This window comes from Acomys minous (genome assembly GCF_964271855.1).
Source record: "Acomys minous genome assembly, chromosome: 10".
Classification (NCBI taxonomy): domain Eukaryota; kingdom Metazoa; phylum Chordata; class Mammalia; order Rodentia; family Muridae; genus Acomys; species Acomys minous.
In genome coordinates this window covers 111,126,087-111,142,186 of record NC_140491.1, presented here as the reverse complement: position 1 = coordinate 111,142,186, position 16,100 = coordinate 111,126,087, and the positions used below count along the sequence as shown (strand labels likewise).

General features: G+C 46.1%; 1 protein-coding gene across 2 annotated transcripts in view; it reads left to right on the top strand.

The window, feature by feature from the left end:
* Positions 1–581: 581 nt before the first annotated feature.
* Positions 582–16,100, top strand: part of PDE11A (phosphodiesterase 11A) — a gene marked incomplete at its 3' end in the record, with an annotated part of 371,638 nt that continues 356,119 nt past the window's right edge. Inside the window, exon 1 of one of the 2 annotated variants that reach the window (XM_084800165.1) lies at positions 582–1,853. In XM_084800165.1, coding sequence (XP_084656291.1) covers positions 939–1,853 — 915 coding nt within the window. In that variant the 5' untranslated portion in view covers positions 582–938. The remainder of the gene's footprint in view (positions 1,854–16,100) is intronic. The other variant, XM_084800166.1, reaches the window with a different exon arrangement.

Below are 16,100 nucleotides of genomic sequence, written 5' to 3'. Positions count from 1 at the left end.
CAAAGGTTCTCCCTAAATCAGGGTAACTGAGTTTTATCCCTCCTTCAATGCACAGCTCCCCTTCGTCACCGAGAGAACGGTGGTGGTGCTAAATATCCCCGAGTTTCGTTAAATTCAAGAATCTCTTACACAGAGAACTTCAGGGAAACTAGTTTGACTAATATTTACTGCACGCCCACAGAGTGCTGGGCAGTCCGAAGAAGTGAGCAAACGAAAAGTACAGTCTCATCCCAGAAAAATAAAACCCGGGCCGACTCTGGGGAACCTCGTTTCTTCGGAGTGCGCTTTGGGTTCTGATCCCCACAAACCAGCAATATTTCTCAGTACTTGGACTCCCACTGGGCTCCCCAGGAGCCTTCGGGAAGCTTAAGGATTAGGGGGCGGAGCGGGGTAGGCTGGGGAGGTGAGGCTGAAAGGGCGGGGCTGGGGGGGGGGTACCTAGGTGCGTTCCCTACTCTGCTCCTCCGCGCAGAGACTCTTCCAGGAACCGCTTGGCACCCTGGGCGGCGGACTTTGGCTGCTCCTCCCCTCCTATCCCCAGCAAGCTCAGAGCCTCACTCCGGGGCGTGTCCTTCCTACCTCGGGCTCACAGTGGTCCGCTCAGCCGGCTCCAGCGGCAGCGGAGCGGCGGCGGCGGCGGAGCCGGAGCAGAGGTGGCGAGAGCCACCCGGGAAGCAGCGGTGGCTGCGGCCGGCACCTGTGCGTAGCAGGAGGCGCAGGGGTAGGGTGGGTGACGGCCGCTCTAAAGCCACGGAAGGAACAGGTACCTTCCAACTGGGAGCCTGCCGTTTCCCTCAACCTCTAGCTGGCTGGCACGGAGGTAGCACCGAGCTGGGGACACTGGTGTGGGCAAACATGAGCAGCAACAGCTAGAGGCCTCGGGACAGATTAACGTGTGGTCCAAGAGTAGAAAGGAGAGGCAAGGGGTGCCCTGGACCATGGCAGCCTCCCACCTGGACTTCGGGGAGGTGGAAACTTTCTTGGATAGGCACCCTGAGTTGTTTGAAGATTACTTGATGCGGAAAGGGAAACAGGAGCTGGTGGACAAGTGGCTACAAAGGCACAGTTCGGGACAGGGGGCTTCAGGCCTGAGGCCTGCCCTGGCTGGCACTAACAGCTTGGCTCAGGGCAGTGGCAGAGGCAGCACCGGTGTAGGTGGTGGTGCTGGACCACAGGGCTCTGCCAACAACCATCCCATACCTGGTGGTGGGGAAAATGCCGGCGTTCCTTTGAGTCCCAGTTGGGCTGGTGGCAGCCGGGGGGCCGATGGTAGCCTGCAGAGAAGAGCTTCGCAGAAAGAGCTGCGGAAGAGCTTTGCCCGCTCCAAAGCCATCCATGTGAACAGGACCTACGATGAACAGGTGACCTCCCGGGCCCAGGAGCCCTTGAGCAGTGTCCGGCGGAGAGCCCTGCTCAGAAAGGCCAGCTCTCTGCCCCCCACCACAGCCCACATTCTCAGTGCCCTGTTGGAATCGAGGGTGAATCTGCCTCAGTATCCCCCTACAGCCATCGACTACAAATGCCACCTGAAAAAGCATAACGAGCGCCAGTTTTTCCTGGAATTGGTCAAGGATATCTCCAATGACCTTGACCTCACCAGCCTGAGCTACAAGATCCTCATCTTTGTCTGTCTCATGGTGGACGCTGACCGTTGCTCTCTCTTCTTAGTGGAGGGGGCAGCTGCTGGCAAGAAGACTTTGGTCTCCAAGTTTTTTGACGTGCATGCTGGAACCCCACTGCTCCCCTGCAGCAGCACAGAGAACTCAAATGAGGTGCAGGTCCCCTGGGGCAAAGGCATCATTGGCTATGTCGGGGAACACGGAGAAACAGTCAACATTCCCGACGCCTACCAGGTAGGGCTCCCCAGGCCACTGTTTGTCCGCTGCTCCCCAGGCCACTGGCTTGGCGTCCATGCCTTCCCTCATCCTTTGACAACCAGAACCGCTTTTGTCTAGACCTTTTGCAAAAACAGTCTCGCTGTTTAAGTTCCTTCTTGAGTTTACTTGGTGTTGCATCATCTTTGATGGAGTGGTCTTTTCCTAGCACAGTGGCTTATGGGAAATTCATAGATGACTCTCTGCTAAGAGAGTAGCCTTAAGAACATAGTTGTAGGGCTGGAGAGATGGCTCAGAGGTTAAGAGCACTGACTGCTCTTCCAAAGGTCATGAGTTCAATTCCCAGCAACCACATGGTGGCTCACAACCATCTGTAATGTGATCTGGTGCCCTGTTCTGGCCTGCAGGCAGAATACTGTATACATAATAAATAAATCTTAAAAAAAAAAAAAAAAGAACATGGCTGTATGGTTTTAGGACTGCTGGAAAGAGGTGTTGCCTCCAGAATCTCGGTGATAATCTTGGAGAAAATGGGTATTATTTTTGTCTCTGGTGTTTGTGGCTGGGGGGAGGGGGCGTTGTGGTGGTTGGAAGGAGAGTGGAGCTCCTGCCTACATAGTTAATGCCTACCTTTTCTTTAGCTTACATATACATGAGTTCCAAGGTAGTAAAAGTGTGGAAAGGGAGTAAATACAGGGGAATACTGGACCTCTGAGCCATTCGGGCCCTTCTTCATATCTGCTTCAGTGGAGTTTAAAGAGATTGGACAGATAAAGGGACTAGTCATTTTCAAGCTTGGATTCAGCAGGCAGCTTTCAACTGGGGTGGTGGTGGTGGTGGCAAGTAGTGTTTTAGTTTGTAATATACCCCCACTGGTGTTTTTTTTTAAAAAAGCAGTTCCCACGGCAATACCCACAGCAGACATGCTAGATTCAATCAGAAAAGCAAGCCCAGCATGCTGTTGTCTGTTTTTTCCTGTCTTCATCTTCACAGTGATTTGAACTTGATGTTGGATGCTGGACCTGAAAGGCAGTCAGTTCTCATTCCTTCAGTCCCCGTGTGGTGGAGCTGGGTGTAACTTTCTGTGAGATTTCCTAAGGGTTCCTAAAATGGGCAGCTCCTATGCTTGTGGTCATTTGGTGACTGCATCTTGTCTTGTAGAGACGTGGTTTCTCTGGAGCTGGCTACTGAGCACAGCAGCAAAAATTGTGGGAAGGACATTTACTCTCTGCTCCATCTGAAAGTTCACGATCCTCATGTTTTTCTGTGAGATGTCTGTCAACATGACCCTTTAACATTAAGGAATGCCTGGGAAAATATTTTGTTTTGATAATCTTTTGTTACTGATTAACTACATTATTCATTATAACCTTATTGATGACTTTGGTAAGTTGGGAACGAGCAGCCTAATTATGATTTTCAACAAATGCCCATTTCTATGTAGCTCTAGAAAGAATGAGAGGAAATGGAAATATTTCATAATTGATATGTCGAAGAGCCAATAAAATCTTTTTTACTTTCCCCACACCCCCATTGTATGCCTGGGCTATAGAAATACTACCTGAATTGGATCACACTTGTAGAACCTTGAACAGCTGTCTTTTCATTGCCTTTACATTTCTTACTCACCCATAATTGATTTTCCCCTATCTCTATGGCCCTTTTATAACTGTTCTCTTTCAGCTCATAACTTTCATTTGGTATCGTTCATATACAGCACTTTTTCAGGACTATGATCCCTGGCTTCCTCAGCACCAAGTCTGCCTTCCCCCTGCCTAGAATTGCGGCTATGGATGCTGTCGCAGGCTTAGCAAATCAGGTTTCCTGTGGCTGGTGTTTCCTGCGAGCTAAGCCTTTACTCTGTAGACAGAGTGCAAAGCAAGTTGCCTTTTTGTATTTGGAAGCTGACATGGGAGAAGGAAGCGTTTTTCTTTCCCCTTTTCCCTTGGGGCAGTGACGGTGACTATAAATAGGACAAGCTTGCTGTAGAGTTGAGAATGTCAGGTAGGGTGTTATAGGGAGCTTAAGATCTTGGGTCACTTTAGTTTCACTTGTTTTTTTTGTGAGAAAGTATTTATTATTACTATTATTATTATTATTATTATTATTATTATTAAATTTGCTATTGGCTTCTATATATTTGTGTTAGTTTGTGTGTGTGTGTGTGTGTATGTGTGTTTTATTTAGCTTACGATACTCTTTGATGAAATTGCTTTCTTCCTTTTGTTTTAATACATTATCATCATCATTATTAGGGCCCAAAGAGAATGACTTAATCTCACAGTCTCCATTTCTTATTCATAAAATGGGAGCAATCCACCTATCTGGCAAAGGTTATTATGTGGGCATGCAATGAGATGCTACACCAAAGTTCCTAAGACAGACTTGGTAAATGGCAATTACTTAAGAAATGGCAACAGTCTATGAGAGTGGTAGTGATGGTGATGGTTGTGGTGGTGGTGGTGATGGTGATGGTGTTGGTGGCAGTGATAGTGGTGATGGTGGTGGTGATGGTGTTGGTGGTGATGGTGTTGGTGGTGATGGTGATGGTGGTGGTGATAGTGGTGGCGGTGATAGTACTGATAGTGGTGGTGGTGGTAGTGATGGTGTGGTTGTTGTTGTTGTTGGTGTCTAGTTTGTTGGTACTCTTCTCTTTACCTCCATTCCCTGTTCACTTAGCTGAGACTGAGGTGTTAACTCAGCACATTTTACCAGTCTAATCTTCCCTGACTGAAGCTCCCTTCTCAGAGCAACTGTTTTGAAACCAACACAACATTCAAGGAAGACATAAACAGATACTTTTCTGTTCTCATTGGTGACACCTCATCATACCCTAGCCTGCTAAAGCTCCATACTTTGTTCCTCTGGGCAACTTTTCCAGAGCTTGGTTGCTGCTGGCCCCCTTTCCTGTTCTGGCATTCCCCTTACTCTCCCTTCTCTCCTCTTACAGATTCTGCATGATGAGAACCGAACCTTCCAAATGACTATCCCTGAAAAACTATGTTTTATGCGTATGGGCGTTTTGTCTGCATGTCTGTGCATCACATGCATGCAGTACGCACAGACACCAGAAGAGGGTGTTGGATACCCTGTATGGTTGTGATCTGCCATGTGGATGCTGGGAATTGAACTCTGGTCCTCTGGAAGGGCAGTGTTCTTAACTTCTGAGTCATTTCTCCAACTCCAAATCTCTCCAGCCCCACATTTGTATTTTAATTATGCTGCACTAATTCTTATGTATGTAAACATCTTGATGTCTGTATGTAAAAATATAATCATCCTTCTTGACTCTTTATAAATCATATATAAAAGGTGTATCTTGCTCATATTCAGTTAGTACCTTTTTTTTTCTTTAAGAAAGTGAAATTTTATATCACACAGTTTCAAATTTTAATTATTGGGTAATTAGGCTAATAGTCTTAATCATTTAGGGGTTTCTTTGAGCAAGAAAAAGGCATTAAAGACACTTATGCAATTATGATAATGAACATTTCATCCTGAAGTCAAGAGTAGAATATTTAATGAGATACTAAAGTTGAATAGAGTTTGGCAGCAAAAATAAATCTCTTTTGCTTTCACTATTTTGCATTATATTTCTTAATTGGTCCTAGACAACAGGATTGAAATTAGAGGGGGAAAAAAGAATTGCAAATGAAAAAATACATTCCTTTTAGGTATCTAGCTTGATCATAGTGACTGCAATTTACCTTTCTTCTCTGACAGTAATAAGTTATTAAACAACCCACTTTCATATAGTAATGAATTAAATTGCCCTCAAGAGGTTGCAAATAAGGGCACTTAAGTAACAGGTGTTCTCTTTGAGATTATTCCGAACACCCAGAATATAGCACTTTAGACATTAATAAAAAGTGTGAGGTGATTTTTCTGTGTTGGTGTTGATAATGACGATACAGGTGTTCGATGGGCTTGGGCCTGAAAGGAAGCAGGCTGTTTTGTTTGGTGATCTGAGAAGAGGAAAGGGGATGACGCAGATTTCCAGGTGTGCTAGGCTTCCAGAAGAGCCGATCTGTTTACACAACAGAGTTGCTAATTCGTCAGATGCAACCGGCAAGTACAGAGCACCCATTATACCAGTTGGTATATGAAGGTGAGAGGGCGGGCTTCCGGTCCCCCAAGTGCTTGCCGTTGAGAAGGGTGCACTCTTCACCCATGCTGTGTTCAAATGGCAAGGCAGGGGTAAGGCTTTCAGAGACAAACAGAGTGACTATGGAGGCCGACTTGTAATGGAAGCCTCCCTGAAGGAGGTGCTGTGTTAGCTGTGGTTAAAACAAAAAAAAGGTCAGATTTCCTTGCTGGAGATGATTTTTGAGGCTAGTGGACGTGTTTAGGTACTGCAAAATGGCTTCAGAAAGAGTGAAATGCAAGCATGAAATGTGTATAGGTGGCAAGGAGTGTTTTAATGAAGCTAAAAAAAACAAAAAACAACAAACTGCCCGTGCTCTAAATATAGTTCCGGTGTGCAAAAGCTAGTTGAGAACTCACAAAAGACTTTGAACGTCTGATAAGGAGTTTCCTGAAAATAGGCCCCGGGAAGCCTCTTGGCACAATGGAAACGGCGCATTGGGTCACTGGGTGGCCGTGACTGAAAGGATAGGGCAGAGGAAGGCTCGGGGACGGCCTGCTGCAGCCGTAATGGACAATAGAACTAAAGCAGAGATGGGCGCATTGGCAGCAGAGAACAGACGGGAGGTGTCCTGTGGATGAGAACTTGGGTGAGGGAGACGTTAAATCAACGGTGATTTGGAGATTGTAAGTGTGAGAGACTTGGAGAAGGGTAAGTTTTATGGGAAGCCAGGAGGCATCGGGGTGTGGTGGCCCATGCCTGCAGTTGCTCTAAGTTTGCCGCTCCATAGTGGCTTTGAGGCCAGTCTGGGCTACAACAGGGGACCCTTTCTCAAAACAAGATATCATTTACTTTTTTTTTGGTTTTTCAAGACAGGGTTTCTCTATGCAGCCTTGGCTGTCCTGGACTCACTTTGTAGACCAGGCTGGCCTTGAACTCACAGTGATCCACCTGCTTCTGCCTTCCGAGTGCTGGGATTAAAGGCATGTGCCACCACGCCCAGCCCTTTCTCAAAACAAAACAAAGCAAGCAAACAAGTAAAACCCCACCTGGAAAGAGGAACCACCTTAGTGAAAAAGATGCTATGCAGGACCAGCGATGCCCCGTGTGTGGAGCTTAGTGCCCAATAATGGTACTGAGAAGTGAACCTCCTTTCAGAGGAGGCTGCCCTCCAGACCACAACCACACCCAGAAATCCTAAATGACTGCAGCTTCCGGGGCTGAGAACTTCTTCGAATTTGGCCTGAGGTGGGTGAGGAGCCCTGGCTGAATTGCCTGCTGGATGCTCCCTGACGCCTCCAGCTCAGAGAAGACCACAACCTTGTTCCACCCTGAGATGCCATGGGCCACACATCTCTTCTTACGCCTCTGCAACGCCATTCGAAAGCCAAGAGCTACAGCAGAGCAGATGTGGCCGGTTGCTGTGCCTATTAGCAGGGCAAAGGGAAGGAGAAGGGAGTCTAGATGGGGCCCGAGACACCAGGGAGCAAGGGTCAGGTGACCAAGGCCCGATAATATGGGGCTGGAAAGTGGGGTAGGAGCACACAGAGAGCCAGGTCTCTGAACTGGGTCAAACTCGATTGTTCTATTGAACTTTACATGCAAAGGTAGGTTCCAAGACCAAAGCTGTAAGACTGTCTCACAGGGCAGCGAAGCAGCAGCGCCCCTCCTTCCACAAACGCTCTGGCCATATGCTCCCGAAGCTGGCCCTGCCTGACTCTGAGTCATACTGAGTACAAGAGGCTCAATTTTATTCCAGTCCCGTGTCTATTGCAGTCTTTCGTGTGGCCCCAGCGTCATCCTAATTAAATGATGTACCATTTTCTGTGCCTGGATAGGGCCTTTCTATTTCTGTGCTTTGCTTCCTTCCTGCCAGGGATACTTTGCCCTCCTCTGTCTTTGCCCATCCAAATCCTACTCTGCCATCTTCCCATGATGTAGGAAGACACAGCTGACTGCTTGTGCCTGAGAAGGGATAGACAAGAGAACAGAAGTGACAAACGCGACACACTGAGGACGTGCTGCACTGTCATTGTGGTGTAGCCTTGACTGTCCTGGACTCGCTTTGTAGACCAGGCTAGCCTCGAACTCACAGCAATCCACCTGCCTCTGCCTCCCGAGTGCTGGGATTAAAGGCGTGCACCACCACGCCAGGCTGTGTTCAGTATGTCTTGACTAGTACTGCACTAACATTTAGCAGCTCATTGTCATGGAATTTATTTTTCCACCTGCTTTAAAAAAACAATAATAATATTTATAACAGTTATATAATAGTATATCACCATCATCATCATCATCATCATCATCATCATCATCATCATCAGTTTTTCAAGACAGGGTTTCTCTGTGTAACAGCCTTGGCTGTCCTAGAACTCTCTTTGTAGACCAGGCTGGTCCAACTGCTTTTAATCTTCATATTTACATTTAAAATGTCAGTCTCAGAAGGAATTTGTTGTAGGCTTCTGTTCCTAACGAGAGAACCGGGGAGACAGATGGTCCATGGTTCCGTCGCTGAGCAGTGAGGTTGACTTGAAAAGGGATGTTGACCCTACTCCAATATTGTATTATAAAGGAATTTCATGAGATTTTATTTTTAGCCCTGCACACAGTGTTTTACAAATTCCCTGAAGCAAGTTCACTAGCCGAGAACTAGAATTGATTTTGTGTGTGTGTGTGTGTGTGTGTGTGTGTGTGTGTGTGTGTGTGTGTGCGCACTTCCTATTTCAGCCCCTCTTCCTGACAGACACATGATCATGATAAACACATGACAAACCCCACTTGGCCACTTTGTCTGAGGCTGGAGAGAAGTCCCACAGAGTCATGGGGAGGGGATGTGAGGTGAAGCTGGCTTTCCTCCTCAACCCATAAACTAAATGTTTACTAAGCTGACCCGACTCACTTTGGTTCTTGAGGTTTGGTCGCCTGTTTATTTACGAGGCAGGCTTCGCTTGGAAGCTAATTTTTCCTGTTTAATGTAGTGTTCAGGGAGTATGTGAAGTTTTCCTCTCAAATAGCTCTGCTCTGTCTTGAAGGGAAGTCACCAAGACCCCCGAAGGGCATGGCTTGCTTCTTTAGTTCCCCAGTTTCAGGGTGATGTTTTGCGACCTGACCACATTCTTTTGGAAAAGTAGGATGTGAGTCATAAAAAGGCAAGTTTAATAGTAAGAGAGTGGGATGGGTCTATAATATTTTGGGAGAAACTTAGGTTCTTTGGTCATTTATAGACACTAGAGGCTGACTTTATTTATTTGTTTTTTTGGGATGAAAATAGCAAAGAAGGTGTCCTGGTATTAAAAGATGTGTACTGGCTACAATCCCAAGGGTTCCTTACTTTCTGGTTAGTTCTACCAGAAAGGTGGTTTCACATATTAATGATATTTGCTTTTGATCAGAAAATATAGGTTTGCAAGCATAGGATGAGAAATTTTTTTTTCACATTGAGTGAAAAATTATGGGGAAACTATGAGACCGATTAGCAATATTGATAAAAGGCAGTGGGGGCGCCACTGCTGATGAACAACAGCCCCACTTACTGGTGTGCTATGGGCCAGTGGTTAACCCTTTAGTACAGCTTTCTCCCCTAGTCCTCTTAATACCCGCTTCATTTTATACTCAGTCTTCAGGAAAAGACTGAGGCCTGGGCATGCCAAGGATTTGCTTAAAGTGACTCAGCCGACCAGAGAGGGAGCTGGGATCCAAGCTGAGATTTGTGTCCTGCAGAACCTTCATGGCCGGCCACTCCTGGAACGGTCTTTCCTGGCCACTGACGATTGTATGCACGCTTTGCCCCTCTCCTTTGCCTGCCTTTCTCCTTCCAGTCTAAGCTTGCAGTGTAGTTCTTAATGTAATCCCAGTACTGGGGAGTCTAAGGCACACATTAGTGACAGCCTGGGCTACACAGGGAGTTCCAGTGCACTTTCTCTCTCTCGTCCTTACACGTCCACCTTCTTGAAACTTGGTCATCTGTTTCTCATCCCACCTTGACTGCACATCTGGCTGCCTCCTTCGAGTCTCTGTAGGTGATGCACCCCCTGCTTCCTCGGTATCAGCACTCTTGGGCTCGAGTGACCTCTCACATGGGAGCTCTTTGAGATCCAGACGAAGACTCCACTAACCCTGCAGTGGACCCCATAGAGATGGACAGTGAAGCAAGTGCTTGCCCTGTGTCTCTACCTGGCACTGGCCAGCTTATATGCCTCCAAATAGCAGGCCCCAGCTATTCAAATAGCGTGGATGGTTAAGCTGGAAACTCAGCTCCTGAGCATATCTTTAAAGCGGTCTCTGTTTTGAAGATTAAACAAGTAAGGGTATGTAAAAACCTAAATATCTGCAAGGTTATCTGAACTGATCATCTATTATCAATGAAGTACCCATTCCAATATCCCTTGTTTTTTTTCTTTTTCTTTTTTGTTTTTTTCTCTTTAACATTGTAATTTTTTTCTTTTGTCTTGAAGAGTGCATGTAGAAATCCTATGTCACATCGCACGGTGCCGTCACTGCACACACCTTTGATCCCGTCAGTAGGGAAGCAGAGGCAGGCAGATCTCATGTGAATTTGCCGCCAGCCTGATCTTTATATAGTGACTTTCAGGCCATCCAGGACTACATAGGGAGAGACTCTATCAAACCAACAAAGAAAAGGCAGCCAGCCTAACCCTAACCAAACACGTAGTGGCAACTAGGAATGCACACTGAGAACATCGATGGCGGAATGTTACTGCTTTGCTTAGTGGAGTTTGCTACCTTCCTCCTAAAGCATTTTGAAGGTAAAGTACTGCTTTTAGCTCAAGGCCTCAAAGTTCATAGGGTTTTGTTTTGTCTTGTTTTTCTTTGCAGATGTGGGAGATTATATTGACTAGCCTTGTGATTATTTGGTGTTTTCAGAAGTGTTGCCCTTTCAAGCTTATTGATTATAAGCCTTATGCTTCACATAGTTTCAAAAAGTCTCATAAATATTCAGTTTTCAGATGGTTGTATTTGTGAGCTGGTCTTACTAGCTGTCCATGGACCATATCCCTGCAAAAGCCCAGCTTCCGGTCTGTTACTTAGAGTTATCGCCAATATACTGGGCTGGTTGCCAGCTCTTCTCTCCATCCCCAAACTGTCAGCCCAAGACTGGAAGGCCGCTTCCAAAGCCCAAAGGCTACAAAAGTTGGGAGGAGGGCTGCCTATCCAAGACTAGTGGCCTGGGGGAGAGCAACTTAGTCAGGAACAAGCCAAGCCCTTGAAGAGAGGGAGTCAGGGAAATAGGGGCCCCCTCATACCCTGCCCTCAGAGAAATAGGGTTCCCCTCATACCCTGCTCTCAGGGAAATAGGGCCCCCTTATGCCCTGCCCTCAGGGAAATAGGGCCCCCCTCATATGCTGCCCTCAGGGAAATAGGGTCCACCTCATTTCCTGCCCTCAGGGAAATAGGACCGCCCTCATACCCAGTCCTCAGGGAAATAGGGCTCCCCTCACACCCTGCCCTCAGGGAAATAGGGCCCCCTCATACTCTGCCCTCTTGCCAGTGCCACACATTTGGTTGAACTTGAGAAGGCTGAGTGGATAAAGGGAATCTGGCCCAGCAGTTGTCATGAGTCAGCCCCCTGGCACAGAGCAGTACAGCAAAGGTGACAAACACATCTGGAGAGGGAGACCCAACGGTCCAGTGAAGATGCAGGGCCATGTGTGTGGAGACCAAGCCAGGGAGGAACAGGCTTAGGCAAACTGAATGGCATCGCCTCATACAGTACTATGATCCAAACCCGTTTTAACACATCACGGCATCTGCTTCCTTTCCATGTAATTCTACTGATTCTTCATGCTGTGTGTTCCTGAAGAGACTCTAGGGTCATCACCAACAGCGATGGCTTTAGTTTTGTTGATGGGACTCTTTTCCTTTGATTTTAATGTTTCTCTACAAGATTTCACAGTGCAGCGGAACAGGCTGCCTCGAGTTTCAGGAGCAGGGAACTGTGAACAGGGGTTGTGTTCTTGGGTCTGCCATGTACTTACTTAAAGGCGATATTTCCTGACATATCTACTGTACAGTATTTTATAAATGTCTAACCATTAAATCAAATCATTACATTCTCATGAGACCATGGCAAAGCATTTCCGAAAGAAATGTAAGGCCTGGCTGATGTTTTTACTCACACTGTCCAGAGTTCACAGACTGGCTCTGCCGAGGAGCTGCCACTAAAGCTTTTCTTCTAAAATATCCGTATTGACTTCATCTCTTGGGTTCTCCCTCCCTAGTCTCTCTTCCTCCTCTCCTTTCTTCTCTCCAACTCTCGCTGTTTTCACCAGGCTCTTTCTGTGCAGCCCAAGCTGGACATTAGGTTTTTCTGCCTTGGCCTCTTCGGCTCTGGATGGGACGTGAGTATCACCGTGCCCAGCTTATTTTCTGTGTTCTTGATTCTCTGGCCTTTGTGGGAATCCTGGAGACACGGCTTCTCTCAAGGCTAGCTAATTCTAAGGGACAGCAAAGCAACACTCCGCCCACAGTGCCTTTGCTACTCAGAGCCTAGATCCCCACACATCCAGCTACTATTCCAGCAGCCCCAAATCACCCAGAGAGAAATAACCTCAAACAAGGGGGCATTTCTGTTGGCTCACAGGTTCTGAGTTCCAGCCCATAGTCACCTGACCCACGGCTTTGGGCTCGAACTGAGGTCAAGTATCAAGGTGGTGGAGATGTCTGTGGTGAAGGAAGCTGCTTGCCTCGTACTCCCCAGATGCGTGGAGCTTGGGAAAGACCATGGACAAGATGTAGAAACCCTCAGCAAATGACCTGCCTCCTTTAGTTAGGCCCCACTTCGTAATACTGACCCAGCACTGGATTCACTATGTGTTAATCCATTAATAAAGTGAGAGCTCCTAGGAGCCAACCAATTCTCACAGTTCTACCTGTGATCATGCTGCACCGAGGACCAGACCCGTCAACATACGTTTCTTTCGGGGGACATTTCATTTTAAGGCACCATTTCATACCAGGGCTCAAACTGCCTCTCCAGCCCAGAGCCTACCAAAATTACTCAAGACAGCCAATCCTAAGCCAACTTCATGTCCCCCCTGCCTTGCTTATCCCTTCCCTCAAAAACCCTAATGAAAGCAACTGGCCTTGTTCTACCAATTGACTGACTCACTCTTTGTCACGCGACCTCCTGGCATGCTGTGCTTTTGGAGTCTGTGAGCCCAAACTCGTTCCCTCACGAAAGTCATTTCTATGTCTTCATGTCTTTCCACGGAAGAAGAAAACAACACGGGCTATCTTAGCCCAGAACTGCCCAACCACGATGTCTTCTACAGAGGCAACGATTAAGTGAATTAGACTGAGGGGACTTACCGACCACAATACACATTTGGCATTTGACAAGCAGAGCTATGCCGGCCTTCTTCGTATAATAGATCAATAAGTTATTTTTTTCTAGTACAGTATGTAATTCCAAAGGTACACATTGGGTTTCTGTGCTAGACAAGCTCCATAATACACCTCCAGGCTGATAACCTGCAGGTTTGTTGTTTAAATCCTATGGAGTTTAAAGAATGTCAATACTTGGGTTAGTTCATTGTAAAGCATATAAATGTTGGCAAGTGACATTAAAGGGCAGGTGAAAATCAAATTGTAATTCACCAGGTTCTAATAATTTATTCCAATAGGAGAATCTACGACAGAGGGTACGTGTGTGCGTGTGTGTGTGTGTGTGTGTGTGTGTGTGTGTGTGTGTGTGTGTATTGCTGAGAATTGACCAAATGGTCTTAAGCATACTAGAAAAGTGCTCTGCCCGTCAGCCTCACACCCCTACCTGGCCATTTGTCTTCTTGTTGTTGTTTTGAAACAAGGTCTCAACATGTCCGCAGACCCACAACCCTTCTGCTTCCACTTCCTGAGTGTGGGCATTACAGGCATGAACCACCATGTTTAGTTTTGTGATTAATTTGACTTTAAATTCATTGGCCACTGATTAGCAGGGAGGCTTTATCTCTGTTTGTCTTCTGTGTTTTCCTGGCACCACTTTAAAGGCTGCGCATTGTCCAGTTCACATCCACGCTGTCTGTACCACTTTATCAGATGGCCAGAATGTTTTAACCTTTACTTTTTTTCAATTAAAATTGTTGGTGGTGTTCCTTTATCATTTAAATAGCTGTGTACAGTTTAATGAGTTTAATATCGGCTGTAATGGAGCTAAACATTGTAGGCTTGGGACAGAGTTGCTAAGAAACCTTTCTAGATTTTTATCCTTTCTGTGTATGGATGTCTGGAAAACTGAGGCTATAACCCTCTGTTTCCAGAGCCTGCTTTCTGGAGTAGCCATGCTTCCCAGTGAGCGCCCTCACGCTCCCCCGTTTCCAGAGGACTGTTAACCGAGGGCTACACTCAGTGCAGCTATTAGGCCTGCCTTCTGCTTCGTTCTTGTCTTCAGGAATGTGATACCAAGACCAGACTCATCTACTTCTTATTCTCTTAAGTCCTGGCTTGGAACACACCTGCCAGCCATAGATAGCATCTCCACTCTTGTTCGTAGTCCTGAGATTTATCACAGAGAGAATCAAGGGCGCGAACGGCTGGTAGCAGCGAGGTGCCCGGCCTTACCCACAGGGAGCCCAGCCTGGATCTGAGGTGTCTCTCCTCTTTTCTCACTCTGAAACGAGGGCAACTTCTGCATTGGCTCCTGCTTTTTACTCATCTCTGCTGTGAATAGACGGTACTGGCACTCAGGGACTTCCTACTGACTCAAAATACAAAGGGCAGGGAAACATTGTTCCACCTGCAAATTAACCAAATTGAGATTCCACTGAACTAAATTGCAGAAACAAAAGGTCAGCTGGGAAAAGAGGAGACACTATCATTAGAAGAAAGTTTCATGTTTAAGGCCTTGGGTTTCTGTGGAAGGGAGAGCTGATTCCACTCTGTAGAGAGAGCCTCTAAAGAAGCAAGCAAGCAAGCAAACCCATCAGAGCAATATGCTTCTATCAGTAATTTCCTGTAGCAGCCTTGTGAGGCTGAGGAATTCAATGAGAAACTGTATGGAAATGACGCAGTGCAAAGTTTCATGGAGAATATGAAGGCACAAAGTGAAAATAAATAGGTTTTCTCACCAGCAAGTGATGCCTGAATTTACGTCCCAGCCACCCCCTCTCTGCTGTTCTCCTGATCTGACCCTCTTCCTGGGATGGTAATTTGGCACTGACTATACAGCATTTGGCAACTAGTGGGTGCCTGGCAAATTGTATTTGAATAAATGGAGGCGCCTCTATTATAGTCTTTGTCTCCACATTAACACTCAGTGTTAATGTAAGTTAGAGTTTGTACTTATCACCATGTTCCAGAGAATGACAGAAACAGCTAGAATAAATAGATTATCTCTATCATTTATCTGTCTGTCTATCTATCATCTATCTATCTATCTATCTATCTATCTATCTATTTATCTATCAACTAACCACGCCAGTGTTTCTTAGCGGTGGCACCACTGGTATTTGGGATTGAGTAAATAATTCTTTGCTGTGAACTGAAAGTTGATTGTATATATACCACAGAGCTCTTATAGCACCTTTGGCCTCTACTCAGGCATGCTTGCTGACTTGTAGCAATTCTAACCGTCTCCAGATAAAGATACTGTCAAATGCACTCTGGAAACCAAATGATGTGAGAAACTTTGGCAATAATTATGTACCACTTTAAGACTATTCATAGCTTCTAATGTAACAACTCCAGGTCATCCTAAGGAAAATTTCATGGATACAGATGCTGAGCTTTATATATATGAATATTTATTGTAGTGTGTTTATAATAGTGTAAAGTGTAAAGTTATCACCCAAAGTATCTGACTAAAGGCTTGGTTAACTATATTATGGTTCATCATAAAATGGAATATTTAATCAGAGGAAATTGCTTACAAAATGCTATTAAGCGAACAAAGCATATTAGAAAACAATAGAATCTCAGTTATCTTAGAAACCATAACAACAAAAACACAGAGGAAGTAGCTGATGGAAGCACTTTTGGAGTAGACATACTGGATTTGGTCCCACTATCAGTGACCTGTGTCACATTTTATTTTTCCAGTTGTTTGTACCTGCAGTGCTAAAATGGAGATACTTATCTGCAGTAGCCGGGAGCACTGGGGCATGCCTGTAATCCCAGAACTCTGGGAGGCAGAGTCAGGAGGATGTCTGTGAGTTCAAGACTAGCCT